This window comes from Equus caballus, chromosome 17 (genome assembly GCF_041296265.1).
Source record: "Equus caballus isolate H_3958 breed thoroughbred chromosome 17, TB-T2T, whole genome shotgun sequence".
NCBI classification, from domain to species: domain Eukaryota; kingdom Metazoa; phylum Chordata; class Mammalia; order Perissodactyla; family Equidae; genus Equus; species Equus caballus.
Window position 1 is genome coordinate 53924262 of NC_091700.1, and position 13822 is coordinate 53938083.

At 33.6% G+C, this 13822-nt stretch overlaps 1 protein-coding gene across 9 annotated transcripts in view; it reads left to right on the plus strand.

Moving 5' to 3' along the window:
* PCDH17 (protocadherin 17) overlaps positions 1-13822 on the plus strand; it is a 95775-nt gene that overhangs the window by 33425 nt on the left and 48528 nt on the right. For 5 of the 9 annotated variants that reach the window (XM_001493601.6, XM_070240320.1, XM_023621667.2 and 2 more), the window contains 2 exons: positions 1343-1401; positions 1535-1707. In XM_001493601.6, the coding sequence (XP_001493651.2) occupies positions 1343-1401; positions 1535-1707 (232 nt within the window). The remainder of the gene's footprint in view (positions 1-1342; positions 1402-1534; positions 1708-13822) is intronic. The other 4 variants (XM_023621669.2, XM_070240321.1, XM_070240324.1 and 1 more) reach the window with 1 other exon arrangement.

Below are 13822 nucleotides of genomic sequence, written 5' to 3' on the forward strand. Positions count from 1 at the left end.
TTACAACATGTTAATGGCAAATGTCTGTTACCAACTACTAGTTTAAGAGGATTAGGAGTCAGAAATGAATCTACCTTGTTTACCTTTATCTTTGCATTTAATTTGATAAAGCGCATTTGAACAACAGCAAAAAGATTACGGATTAAGAAATTTGTGAGGGTTTTTCTGTTCCCAAACTTCTAACAGACGGTGAAACTTAGATAATACTTTAAGCTATTACTCTTAACATGCTTTTTTTTTTTTTTTCAGTAATAGTTCCAAAAGGCAAATAATTTAAATTATTATATGGGAAGAAAAAAAGAGTACTGTTAGTTCAAATTAGCCTTGTTTGTAAAGAAAACACATTGCTCTACATTAAGCCTTACCTTGGGCCCTCTGCTTCGTGAATTGCATGCTCCTGTGTCACTCATACTTGCATGCTGGATGATCTTGTAGAAACCCATAGCTGCTTCAGAGCACAATGGTGTGATATGATGTGATGCCGAAAACAGGAGAACCTTTGTCGCTGGGTCAGCTGCAAGAAGCAGTAACGTGTATGAATGTACAGTATAGGGAGATCTATGAAAGATCTAGTCTCTTTCTCCCAAAAGACTCTGTTCCATGATACAAGGAGAACTCAGTTCTTTTTGGCAGACCTCCACGACAGTTTGGAAAGCAGTAAAAACAACCACAAAAACAAGCCTAGGTTCTCCATGTCTTTGCTCTCAGTGTTTAAAGTAACATTTTACTTTGCTTTGTTTTGAATAACTCTTTCCTTTGTATTATTTGAGTACACTTTCCACAGTAGGGATGTAGATGAGAATGAATCATAGAGATGAGTTCAACCATACGCATCATGCTTGTATTTGTTATTGGCAAAATTTGAAGGCAAGGCCCTGTATCTCTTAATTGAAGAGTGGATGACTTTAAATGATATTCTTTCAAGGAGGGCATGGAATCCCAGCAGATGATGTAATTATGTTTAAAAATGAGTATTATTAAATAATTCACACTTTTAATATGGAGAAATTAGGTCATTTTTCCACTCCTCCCACAAATATTAAATGTTGGTATCTGAGTAATGAAACAACACAGACAGTGTTATCCATCCTGGTACTAACAGAGAATGCCAGTTATGACAGGCTCATTGTTTACTTTAACAGGTAATTTGTGGACCGGAATCATTTAATTGTTCTGAGTACATAATTACATGTCAGCAATTTCCAATTTAATTAAAATGTACAAATCTGAAGATTAAGGGAATTTTTGAATTATTAATCATTTTTCCACTAGGAAATCTTGTTGCTCTGCAGGAGATTTGTCCAGTGTACAACTATACGTATTTTTTCCTTCTCTTTCGCAGACAGACAATTTTCCCGCAGAGCCCAATTACATGGGCAGCAGGCAGCAGTTTGTTCAAAGGTAAGGCCTATTAAATAACTTTCTCAGCTTCCCCATTTGCATTCGTGTCAAAATTGCTTTGCAAGAGACTACACTTCAGATTCAAACTTGTAGAGACAACACTTTCTCTTCTTTTTCTTTATATGTATTTCAGTAGTTCCACGTTTAAGGACCCAGAAAGAGCCAGCCTGAGAGACAGTGGGCACGGGGACAGTGATCAGGCTGACAGTGACCAAGACACTAACAAAGGCTCCTGCTGTGACATGTCTGTTAGGGAGGCACTCAAGATGAAAACTACTTCAACTAAAAGCCAACCACTTGAACAAGGTGAGTGAAGCCTTCCGATGCTTACAAAGTGTAAAGCTTAAGCAGTCGTTATCAACCTGTTAGTTCTAGAGTTGCAGGTTATCATAGTGGAATGGACTATTGATAATATATCAAAAGAAATAGCAAATCCTGAGGTTGTCCCAGACAAAAAGCAACTATTCGATGCTTCTGTAACAACAGAAAAAGGAAGGCCATGGATATTAGTCTGTAACATTCTTGAAATGAGAACTTGACCAAAGTCATTATATTGTTTTTATCTTTATGGACATTTCCTAACCTTTCCTATTTTGCATTATATTAACAAGGAAAATAAGTCATATATTAGATATGCACATCTTAATATACTAATTTACAGAATTAAAATTAGTAATTTCAACACTTTTAGGTGAAATAAAAACTTGACTGGAATTTTATAGCTCTTAGCAATGTTGCTTTATTTTTAGCGTGAATTTTAGCTTCAAAGTAGGTTTTCAAGAGTCAAATAACAGCTAAGCCAGAGTTTTGGCTGCTTCTTTTGATTTACATCTAAGTCTTCGTGGATATCAAATAAACTTGAACTTATTTACCCAGATAGAGATAAAAATGAAATACTTTAATAAATACATGATTTTTTTTCTAAAAGTCTGCCTTCAATTTATTCATTTGATATGACTTTTTATTAATTTTGATATTTTTATTGTTTCAAACACAACAGAATATTTGCTAACACTTCACCCAAAGAGAATTAAGCTACTCTTATGTGTAAGCCTTAGACATTGTGAATAGGTTTTTTTTTATGTCCAATTACAAAAAATAAAAATAACTATTGTATAAATCAGATTTCAGAACTATAAATGCATATTATATTGCTTAATATTAGTTTGCAAAATATTAATAGTATTTAAAAATATTTAATATTTATAGTTTCAGGTTTTTTAATGAGAAATTACATTTAAACTACATAAACATAGTCATTTATTCTTCTGAGTCATTTATTGATTGATGACTCATGGAAAGTAAATTTTTACCTCTAGTAAGTCTGTCCTATCACTTATATCTCAGCAGATATAATGCTTATTAATTTCTCTAATCATGTTGAGATTTCAGTACAAATATGTATACCCATACACACATATGTATACATTCAATATAGAAATAAATATACATATTCAGTATTACATATGTATCAATATTTCTGCACTGAATATAATTATGCCGGATTTATTTTAAGGTTGACTTCCCAAAATGTCTTCTTTTCTAAGTAACAACTGCCAGATATACCATAGTAACATTCTGTGTAACAATGGGATATTGTTTTTTAAATTATTTTTAACAAAAGCTATTTGAATATTTATCTAATATTCACAACTCCTGCAAATTTGAATGTTTACCTGAAGTGACTTGAATTGTCTTGATGGGTTTTGACTACGTGATATTATGATATATGAATCTTTTAGACACATTTTAAATAATAGGTTGTTGGCTCTTGCTATGTGAATTCATAGCCTAACACAGACTCATCTACGTGTGTGTTGACAGTGATTGACAGGTAATTCATTGGCTACTATTTGTAAAGCTGTATAGAGTAAGTAAAGAGTTTGCATTTATTGTCATATTTTCATGAGAAACTTTGTTAATTAAAAAAATAATAATCTGCTGCTCACATTAACTCTTTAATTTCTTTCCATCCACTAATTGAGCATTGTATTTGATGGAAATGAACAAAGACCTCTATAGAAAAAGGAAGTGGTTTCATTTATGTCATAAAATGAAATTTATACTGAAAAGCTGTTTTTTCAATTTTGATATAAAAAAATACTATCTTAGAAAGGTGGCTATTCTTAAAAGAACAAATATTTGGCACATACAGTATTTTAATTAATATTCCACATAAAATACTTACTAGTCTAAAAGTGAGAATGCCAATAGAAATGTCTCCTGTAAAACGTATAGTTTTCACACATCCTTATGGGAAAGTTATTGTGAATCTGGAAGCCACACTTACGTAATCCATGAATTATATAGAAGAGAGACTGACTTCTGCTTTAAAACATGATTTAGAGGGATAAGCTAAAATAGTATTTCATTGATTGATTGATCTATTGGTTTGATTCCTTAATTCATTTATTTGATAAATTACTAACTGCTTTCAGTATGTAAGGAAAGTTAGATTCTTCAGAAACATCAAAAATAAATTTCACTTGGAGCCTCCCTTCAAGAAACTATATGTAACTGATAGAAATAGGAGGTCTCTCTCTGTTTCTGTCTCTCATCTCTCCTCTCTCAATAACCTCTATCTGTCATCTCTCTGTCTCCCTATCTATCTCTGTATCTATCTCCTATCTATGTTTCTCTCTCTATCATCTATATCACCTTTTTTGCCTTTTTTTCTCTTCCTTCTTTTCTTTCTTCTATCTATGTATCCATGTTAATATCTATCTATCTAGATTCAGAGGAGCAGACTAGCACTTACTGAGTTCTAACTACTTACCATAAACTGTGCTGGCTTCATTTCAACATTAGCTTATTTAATCTGCAAAACTAAAACAGTTATCATTTTTATCTTACATATAAGAAGACTGAATTTATGGGAAATGTATTAACTTGCACAGCAGGCTGGAGTTTTATCCTAGGTCTAGAGATGGCCAAAACTTGTGTCGTTTCTATAAAACTTTGTCTCCAAGTGGAAGAGTTTACTCAAATAGGCATTCTGATGCATTGCTGTGACTTAGACATCAAATAAACATTGAAGAGTAAGTTAAAACCTGAGTTCATGTAAGCAAACTTCGAGGGAGAACATCAAAATAGGTCATATGCATTGAATGAATTATTCAGTACTTAAAATTTATTATCCTATGTAGTTTTCATTGCATTTATAGATAGGTAAGTATTGTTGCTTTCACATTTAATAGATGTTAAGAAACTTCCTAAACATTCTGCAGCTTTAATTAGTGAAGGCAGAGTTAGCAATAAAATAACAGGCCATCACAGCCTGACCTCTTACGCAATGCTTTATACTATTCACGTAATGAATGGTTTACTCAGAAATAATTTTAAAATGTTTGAAGAAGCAATCAGCCATTGTCTTGGTCAATGTACTCTGTTAATTTATTTGAAAAACATCATGGGAGGCCATGCCAACTTAATGCAATGCACAACTATAAAGAATAATTTTCTTTACAGATGAAAGATGATGACAGCTGTATTCAAACAATTATCTCATGTCAGATTTTAAATATTAACCCTTAATTTTTAATACCTTTAAAAATCTCCCAAAAAGCAAAATTTTCTCTTAAAAGAAAGAAACTAAAAGCTAAACAAAAAGAAATATATTTATCAGAATTTTTCTTTTCTTAAAAATTTGTAATAATACCTTAACAGATTTCAATTGAAAGTCAGTAGCCTAGGGGTGGCCCGATGGCTGAGTGGTTAAGTTCGCTCTATCCACTTCGGTGGCCCAGGGTTTCACCGGTTCAGATCCTGGGTGCAGACATGGCACTGCTCATTAAGCCATGCTGAGGCGGCGTCCCACATGCTACAACTAGAAGGACCCGCAACTAAGATATACAACTATGTACTGGGGAGATTTAGGGAGAAAAAGCAGGAGAAAAAAAAAGATTGGCGACAGTTGTTAGCTCAGGTGCCAATCTTTTAAAACAGAAAAATCAGTAGCCTAGTATATTTAACATTTTTTTCTATTATTCTCACTGGCTTCTTTCCTTGTTTAAATCATTTCTATTAAAAAAGTAATGTTCTATCTCCACATTGAAATATTTCTTTAGAAATTCAAATGATTAAAAGAAAATCTTCACATTTTTCAATGGAAATCTCCATGCTAATAATAATTTTCTTTTGCAGATGACTTAAGCCTTTTGAAATTTTATTTTATTAGCTCAAATGTCACTTTTTTCCTTCTTTTTTGTGCAGTCAGATTTTTTCCTCTTATTCTGCTCCTGCTGTTTGTGTAGTTTTGCTACCATCAGTTTAATTATCCCAAACATACAGCTCTAGTATGTGTTGCCCATTATTTTAGCTAAAATATTTGGAAGTGTTCAGTAGTTAATTGAAGGTATGATGTGCGGCACTGCAGCTGAAGATAGCTTTAAGGAATTTTATGTTAATAAACCGTCTAATAGAAAGAGGTTATTTTACTTTCCCTTGGCGTGATTAAAAAAACCATCTCATAGAATGTACTTAATTTCTTTCTATTTGATTGCATTTTTGTGCCCTGCCTCTCTATTTGTCAGTTAGATTTTCTCCATACTCCTTTCATGAAATGTTGTAGGTAAATAGGTAGATAGATAAAACAATCCAAATGTTTTCGAATTTATATGGTACCACAGTAGCAAATTACTTAATTAGAAAGGCAAATAAATATATTTCTATTTAATAAACCACTGTTTATCAGAAAATGACACAGGAAATTGACAAAAATATACTTGATCTTATTTTGCTGATTTCATATTTTGGAAGAAGAAAAACTGATTTATATCAAGAACTAATAAAAGTACATATAATGTTATTCTTTAAAGAGGAGTCACAAACAATTTTATAAAGAATAAAAACTCTTCCAAAAATTTTTTTAAGTTTACTTACTTCTTAGGTTTCAGAATATTATTCACACTTTGACTTCTTTAAGGAAGTACTACACCTTTGAATTTCTGTCCACTAGAAGCCCTGTAAAGTATTTGGATTGTTAGCAATAGCTGTTTCTTCCTTAAAAAGATTTAATAAGCTTTCGCTAAAATTCAGTACTCTCTATTGATTCCCAAATAATAAATGTGCAGTTTTCGTCAATGCTGACTGGTGATTTCTCTGAGCTCATTATGGATAACTCAGTGACTGTCATCAATTTTCCAAGGATAATCAGTCTTCTGATATCTTTATAATTGACTGAAACCAAGTTCTTGAATCAAAGCCTGAAGTGAATGGAATAGCATTGTACCTTTTGTGTTGACACCCGTGCCAGGATTGCGCTAGAAGCGTCACCGTCATGGCATCTGACACCCCTGTTGGGTGGCCAGCTGTGGGTCTCTTCCCCTGTGACTGGATTCCAGGACTTTTCTGACCCTCAGGAATTGCTCCATTCAAATTCTTTCTCATTTTATTTAATTGCTTTATAATCTCTCTCTTTTTTTGTCTATTCATTTCTGTGCCTCCCCGTTCCTCTCGCTACTGCTAGAAAATCTGACTTCTTAAGTTACGTTCTGGGTTCAAAACATTTCACTATGGAATCTTTGATTAAAATCTAATAAAAAGAAACTTGAGAATAATAGAAATACCAAGTAAGCCAGATTTGCTCCGGTAAATTCAGTTTTAAACCTAAACTACATTTTTAAGAGCTGCCTTCCCTCTTCCAAGAGGAGATTCTAGAAAACCTCAAAAACTAAAACTGATGAATTTTGTTTTGTTCCTTTTTTGCGTTAAGTCAGTGCTTGAATTTTGCTTGTGGGCCCCATATTCAAAACAGGATTAGGCTAGTTTAAATGACTACAATATTTGTTACATGATTTCCAGGTATGGCGAGGCTCTAAGCCCCATTCCTTCAAATCAGCATCCCTAAGTCACTGCTCAATGACTGTGGTTTCACCACATTTCTAATTATGTCTGGAAAGGAAACAGTTTAAGGTTTTCACACTCTATACTTGACTGTGAAGGAGCTATTGTTAAAAAGCAGTAGCAGGCAAATGGGGGAAGAGAGGTCGAGGTTCTTGTTCAGTGGAGTGAGGGAGGAACCACACATTCAGGAATTGGGAGGAGCTTATTGAGAAAGAGGGTTAGGAGGCTGAACACAAACTTGACCTACTTTGCAATTTCCCCTAGAACTGACCCTGAATGGAAAAGTACCAGGATAGTATGTTTATATTCTCAAGCTTCCATTCTGTTTTCTATTCTGCATTATGGTGACTGCAGTTAAGACCCTTCCATTCAAGCAGTGCCTTCTCCCAGACCCTCCCATAACAGGCAACAGCAAGTCCACTTCTACATAAGCGAGAGCGCGAAGGTGATGTCTATGTCCGTTCTCTCAGCAACCATCTGGCAATGTCTGAAAGTAATTTTTAAAAGACATGCTGCTATAAACTTATTAATAGTAAATTTGTCTTGGGAAGGAAATGGAAAATTACTGCCATATATGGGGACATGGGGAAGAATTGTTGGATATTTAATGCCAGGAAGAAATCATTTACAAATTTTTAAAAGCACTGCTTCTTTACGATTCTCGTTCATGGCATTTAAAAGACTATATTATTAACCAAGAATTCATATTACTTTCAAGCCCTGTTTTTATTAGAGTATGTGTATCTGCAAGCACCTTAATATCAATTTCCCCACTCTCCTGTGCTATCTTTTAGAACTTTCAGAATTCATCTGGTTTTACATATTACTGGATAAAATATTCCCAAACTCTGAGCAGCTTCAGTTTATTTTTGCTTATCAAACTTTGCAACTGTCCCTCAGTTCACCTAACTTTAAAGGTTTCAGTGACATCTCTTTTCCTCATATGCAAACATCTGCTTCAAGAATCCAGCAGCTGGTATCATGAAAATAGAGAGATTTTATCACCCTCACATTTGTTGCTCGTCGTAAAGCCTCCCTAACAAGTGTTGCATGATTTACTATAGTCTCAATGTGATTTTGAGATTCTCTTGCTTTTGGTAAGCACAGCAATGACTTTTGCTAAAATATTCCAATTAGGGAATGTTGGGACAGTATTTTGCAACCTTTTGAAACTTACTTTGCTTCATACTTGGTAGCAGCGGCACCCTCCCCAGCCTTAGAATTATTGTATCTCTCAAATACTCTCAAAAAACCAGAGGATTTTACTTTTTGCAGTTTTTTATAATGACAATATTTTTTTTCACTTTCATAAGTAAAATTCTATACTGATATTCCATACAATTCTATGAAAGTAGGAGTATGCCCATAAACTATGAAAATCAAGAACGGTTATCAGCTGACCTGTTAATTAAGAACTATACGAAAATACTGTTAATGAGTATGAAACTTCTAGAAATTTTCCAATCTTTCACTCTAATAACATGTTCTAATATTGCAGGTTCTCTGTTCTTTTGAAAGCCGTACTACAAAACATTAGGGTAAAAAAGAATCCTTGAAGTATAACTCCCTTATTTTCTAGGTAAGAAAATAGATTAAGTGACTTCTGTAGAGTCTTCAAGTCAGTGGCAGAGGTAGTACTAGTTCCAGGCTTATAATTTTCTGTCTAGAGTTCTTTCCATATTTCAATGCCATTCCTGTAACTAATAGTGACCTCAGAGTCTCCACACAGATACTTCAAATTTGTCATCACACTTTATTTCTTTATTAATCTGAAGATGTCAGCAGCCATACTTGGGAGCTTCATTCTTTATTCTTTCGTATATATTGAATAAATATTTCATATATTCATATATTTTATATATATTTAATAAAAGCTCCAAAAGGTCAATAAAATGTATTATTCCAGAGGTTGGACATTGATGCTACAATGTTATTTGTCACCAAGAACAAGAATGTATATATCTCTTCAACCTGGGCACCATACCTACAGCTCTCCTAACTGTGGTCCCTGATACTTCTTGGTGCACTAAGGAATGGTGGTTCCAGGAGAGATTTTCATTTATCGTTTATTGAATCACTTATTTTTTCTTTCAATAAACGACTGTGTCAGGGATACAAAGATGAGCTAAAGCACAGACTGGGTCCTCAAGGAGCTCACCTTATAGTAAGAGAATTTGACATAAAAACTATGAGGTTGGTGCAGTGAGAGAGATGTCCTGAGTATTAATGGAGTCATGAGAATGAATACTCAGCCCACATTTGGGGGATTAAAGAAAATTCCTGGAGAAAACACCTGAGTTGACCCTTCAGAAAATGTTTAGTTTACTTGGCAGAGTGAAATTGGGGGAGGGAAGATGACAAGGCACTCTCAGAAACACAGATGAAATGAAGCTATGCATGGCAAGTTGCTGTTAGATGCATGTAAGTAGTGACGTGTGGGACTAGAAATGGCAGGTCCGGGACTGGGGATGTGAGTAGAAGCCCAATGATGGGATGACTGATAGGGAGCCCTAGAAGTTTCAGGAGGTAACAATTTCATTTTAAAGAGATGATTTATATAACAATGCCTCGGGAGATGAAGATACCATTAGGTAACTGGGGAAGTAATCCAAAGCAGGGCAAAATGAAGCCCAGAGCAGTAAAGAGGTAGCAGAAATGGAACAAAGTGAAAGATTAAAAACTTCTTTTAGTATATACTATACTTTTATGATTATAATCAATTGCTTGGTATTCATTTCAAATCGATTTTGATGTAGAGTTTCTAAAGGAAAATAATCATTTGATGCCCAAGTAAATGGGATATCACTTGAATTATTTAATGCCTTTAAGTAAGTTTTTTATGTGATATGTACCACATATATTAAATTAACACATAAATGTTTGAAACTTATAACATTTTTTCTAAATGACCAGTGCTTATTTGTGTAGTAGAATTGACTTAATAAACTCTACCATTCAAAGATGCTAGGGGGAAAAATTTCAGTTAACCACATCTTTGAGAGAACATTCAGAAAACAGTGAGGTAGTATAAAAGTTAGTGTCATAATGCATCTTAGGATTGTGACTTGGGTAACTGAGTTCAGTTTGCTAAAGTGGTAAAGACAAGGTGAGATCGTCATCGGAAAACATTTGGGAAGCAAAAAGAAGAGTTAAATGAGTTTCAGAAGAGGCAACTGAAAATTAGAGTTTGGTAATGAGAGGAGAGGTCAGGAGGTATAAATTTAGAAGCCAGTGACATAGGATCATAGTTAAATTAAAGTAACTTGGTGAGAAAGATTCTTGGGGAAAAAAATAGAATAAGGTCCAGGATAGAATCGTGCAAACCATAGCCTTTAGAAATTGAGAAGGGGAAAAGTTTAATAATTGTTCAACCTGCCGAGAAACATATTCAGTATGTTTTGTCATAATCCAAAATCTGGAGACCCCCTAGATGAGTTATTTGACTGACGCCTAGTTTTTAGATTTCATTTCCAACGAATGTAAATGAGAGCCAAATTAAATCAATTCATTACGTAAAGCTAGATAATGGGGTTTTGTTTTAAAAACAATGATACTGAACTGGTTTTACTTTATGGTTCACAAACTAGTTCTGAGGACAGTCCCAGATATGTGATCTGTCATCACTGGCATATATGTATAACTTCCAAAGCTCACTATTTTGAAGGAAGAAACCTTCACTTGGAATCATATATTTTTAATTTTTAATGTAATCCAGTAACTTTTTGCATGGTATCTATTATGTATATGGGACTATCTTAGGTGCTATGTTGACTATTTGTTCAATACGTATTTGTTGAGTTTCTGGTATGTGCCAGGCACTTCTCCAAGTTTTGAGGATTGAGTAGAAAGAGATACAAATATTTCTGCTCACATGGAACTTACATTCTAATGAAGATGAAATTCTCAAGTAAACCCTCTTGAGACCCATGAAACCCATTTCCACCGAACTTATAGTCTAAAAATATAATAAAATGTACAAAATAATGTACTATTGATTAGGTATAAATAAAAGGGTCTGAGAGTTTCAGAAGGAGGGATAGAATACTGAATTATTCAAGGAAGACTTGAAATTTGAGCTAGGACTTAAGGAGTGAACAAAGTCTTTACTTTGAGAGTTAGAAGAAACACAGCAAATACACAATCACACTCATGGGATGTGGAAAGTGTAAGTAATATAGAGGGGTTAATAAATAATTCAAATGTGTCCAGAGGAGAATGGACAAAATCAAGAAGAAGAGATACCGGTGAAAACAGGAAAGAAGTGGTCACTAAGGAAGGGAGTAAGTAGCAAGCCAGAGTGTCACAGTAGTCAAAGATAGACAAGAAGAAACGTGTTGATTCCTTAGAGAAATCCAAGAAAATGAGACTCAAGGAATGCCTATGCCATCTGATAACTGACAAGTCACTCTTGATTTCCATGAGAGGAGTTTTGATGGAGTAATGAAAAAAGAAAAGAGATTTCGAAAGGATGTACCATGGAGGTATGGTAAGGAATTGGAGACAGCATTTCCCTGTTCTTTCAAGAAGATTATCAGATAATGGAATAAGAGAAAGAAAGGGAAAAAGTTGCTAAGGAAGATAGTATTATGGATGGAAATGGTTTAATTATTCAAGGTAATGAATATCAATATGCTGAGGCAAATAATCCAATTAGAAGGAATTATTGAAGGATTGGACTAGATAGAGGATATTCATTGGAGCATGATGGGGACACTAACTTTAAAGTAAAGATGAACTCCTTTTCTGTAAAGGAAAGAAAGGAGAAATAAATTTGAAAAGATAAACAACAATGTGGAGGTAAAGGGGAAATAATTATAGGGAGCTCGTAAAAGGTGACTCCAATCTTCTCTATAAACTGCAAGGGAAAAGTCATCAATCTCCTTATTTTCACATAAGGACTTACATAAATGACACTCATATTTGTGAAAAGCCAGACAGCTTAGGAAATTACCAAGATAGTCTATAGTAAAGTGCACATCTGTCAAAAACAAATATGGCCGTTATTTTATATTTGTAATTGTTAAAAATCAAGAAATAGGAACCTATGATATACCAACCCAAATATGTTAACATATTCATATTAACTCTTCCTATACTTTTCAACTTCATAGCTTGCATGAATTTTTGAAAGCTGATATTTTGATGTGTAGGCCTACAGTCCAGATATTTTCTAGAATCAAGAATGTTTCAGATTTTGGAAAGGTGATGTAATACATATACCACATATTATATAACATCCCCACTGGGATCTGGGCCAATACTCACAATCAAACACATTAACAATTTTGTAGTAAAAAGTCTGAATATTCACACTAAATGGAATAAATGAATAATATAAATAGCCCATGTCAATTCAAGTCAGTTGTTAACCACTGAATGAGTAACAGCATAACTTCCAGATTTGAAATTATTTTAGATTTCAAAATTATGGATAAGGACTTAATTTGCATGTTAGGACTTTTGCTTCCTTAAATTCTTGACAGCCAGTTATACTGATGATGATTCCAGTAATAAAATAGTGAAAAAGATATTATCTACCATCAAGATAAATTTTTTAATTCAGTTTCTTTTTAAATCATAATATAAATGTGCAGTTGGGGGTCTTGCTTCAGACCAAATGTAGACAAAATTGCCTATCATCCTCATAATACTTTTAACGTGATAAATATTTACCTTGGGAAGATGAAAAGTAATCCTGGGACGTTTAAATGTTTAATCACATCATAAGCTCATTTTGAGTAGTACTTTTAGGATTTGCAGACAGATAACAAATGCACCCTCACCTCAATACAGGGTATATTTTTGAAACAAGATACATATTTCATGGAGATTGATTTGTCTGCCCTGGATTTTATTTTCTTTGAGGTTTTGAAAATTCATATTAAGGGATGAAATTGTTTTATTTTGTTTCTGTCCTGAGTCATTTCCTTCCTAATTTTAATTACTGTGTTTATTACATAATATCCTTTATATAGACATCTGACCTTTTACCCTTACAAGCTAATATTTTTAAAGATATTTAAGAGAAAGTTGGCAAGAAAACTTTAGAAAATTTTAATATACACAGAATGACTTTGTGATGTACAGAAGCCCTACTCCACACTGTGGGAAACCATAGACAATAGATTAAATCTTAAGTAAATATATCTGATAATTTTTTTGTTTTTTCAGTCCTGGAGTTATGTTGTGACTCTTGCTTGGGAGCAGATCTCATTGCCATTAATTAATACATAGATAAGTTAATTTAATAAATATTATTTCAGAACCCATGTGTATGACATTCTGCCTTCAAGGTGTTTAGTCTTTGAGGATATCAATCCTCTATCCATCCAGCTGTAATTCAATTAGTTAAATATTGTGATATATGGATACATAAAATTAATTCTGCTAGAGAAGTGAATAGGGAGCTACTTCACAAATTAGATATGTTTCTAATAGGGTCTTGAAAGTAGAGTAGGACTGCAAGATACAGAGTGAATTGAAATATTCGAAGCTGGGACAATAGATGTGGCAAGTCATGGTATAATCCACAAGTGGCAAATGAGTAGAGATATTTTTATTGGAATACTAGGTGTAG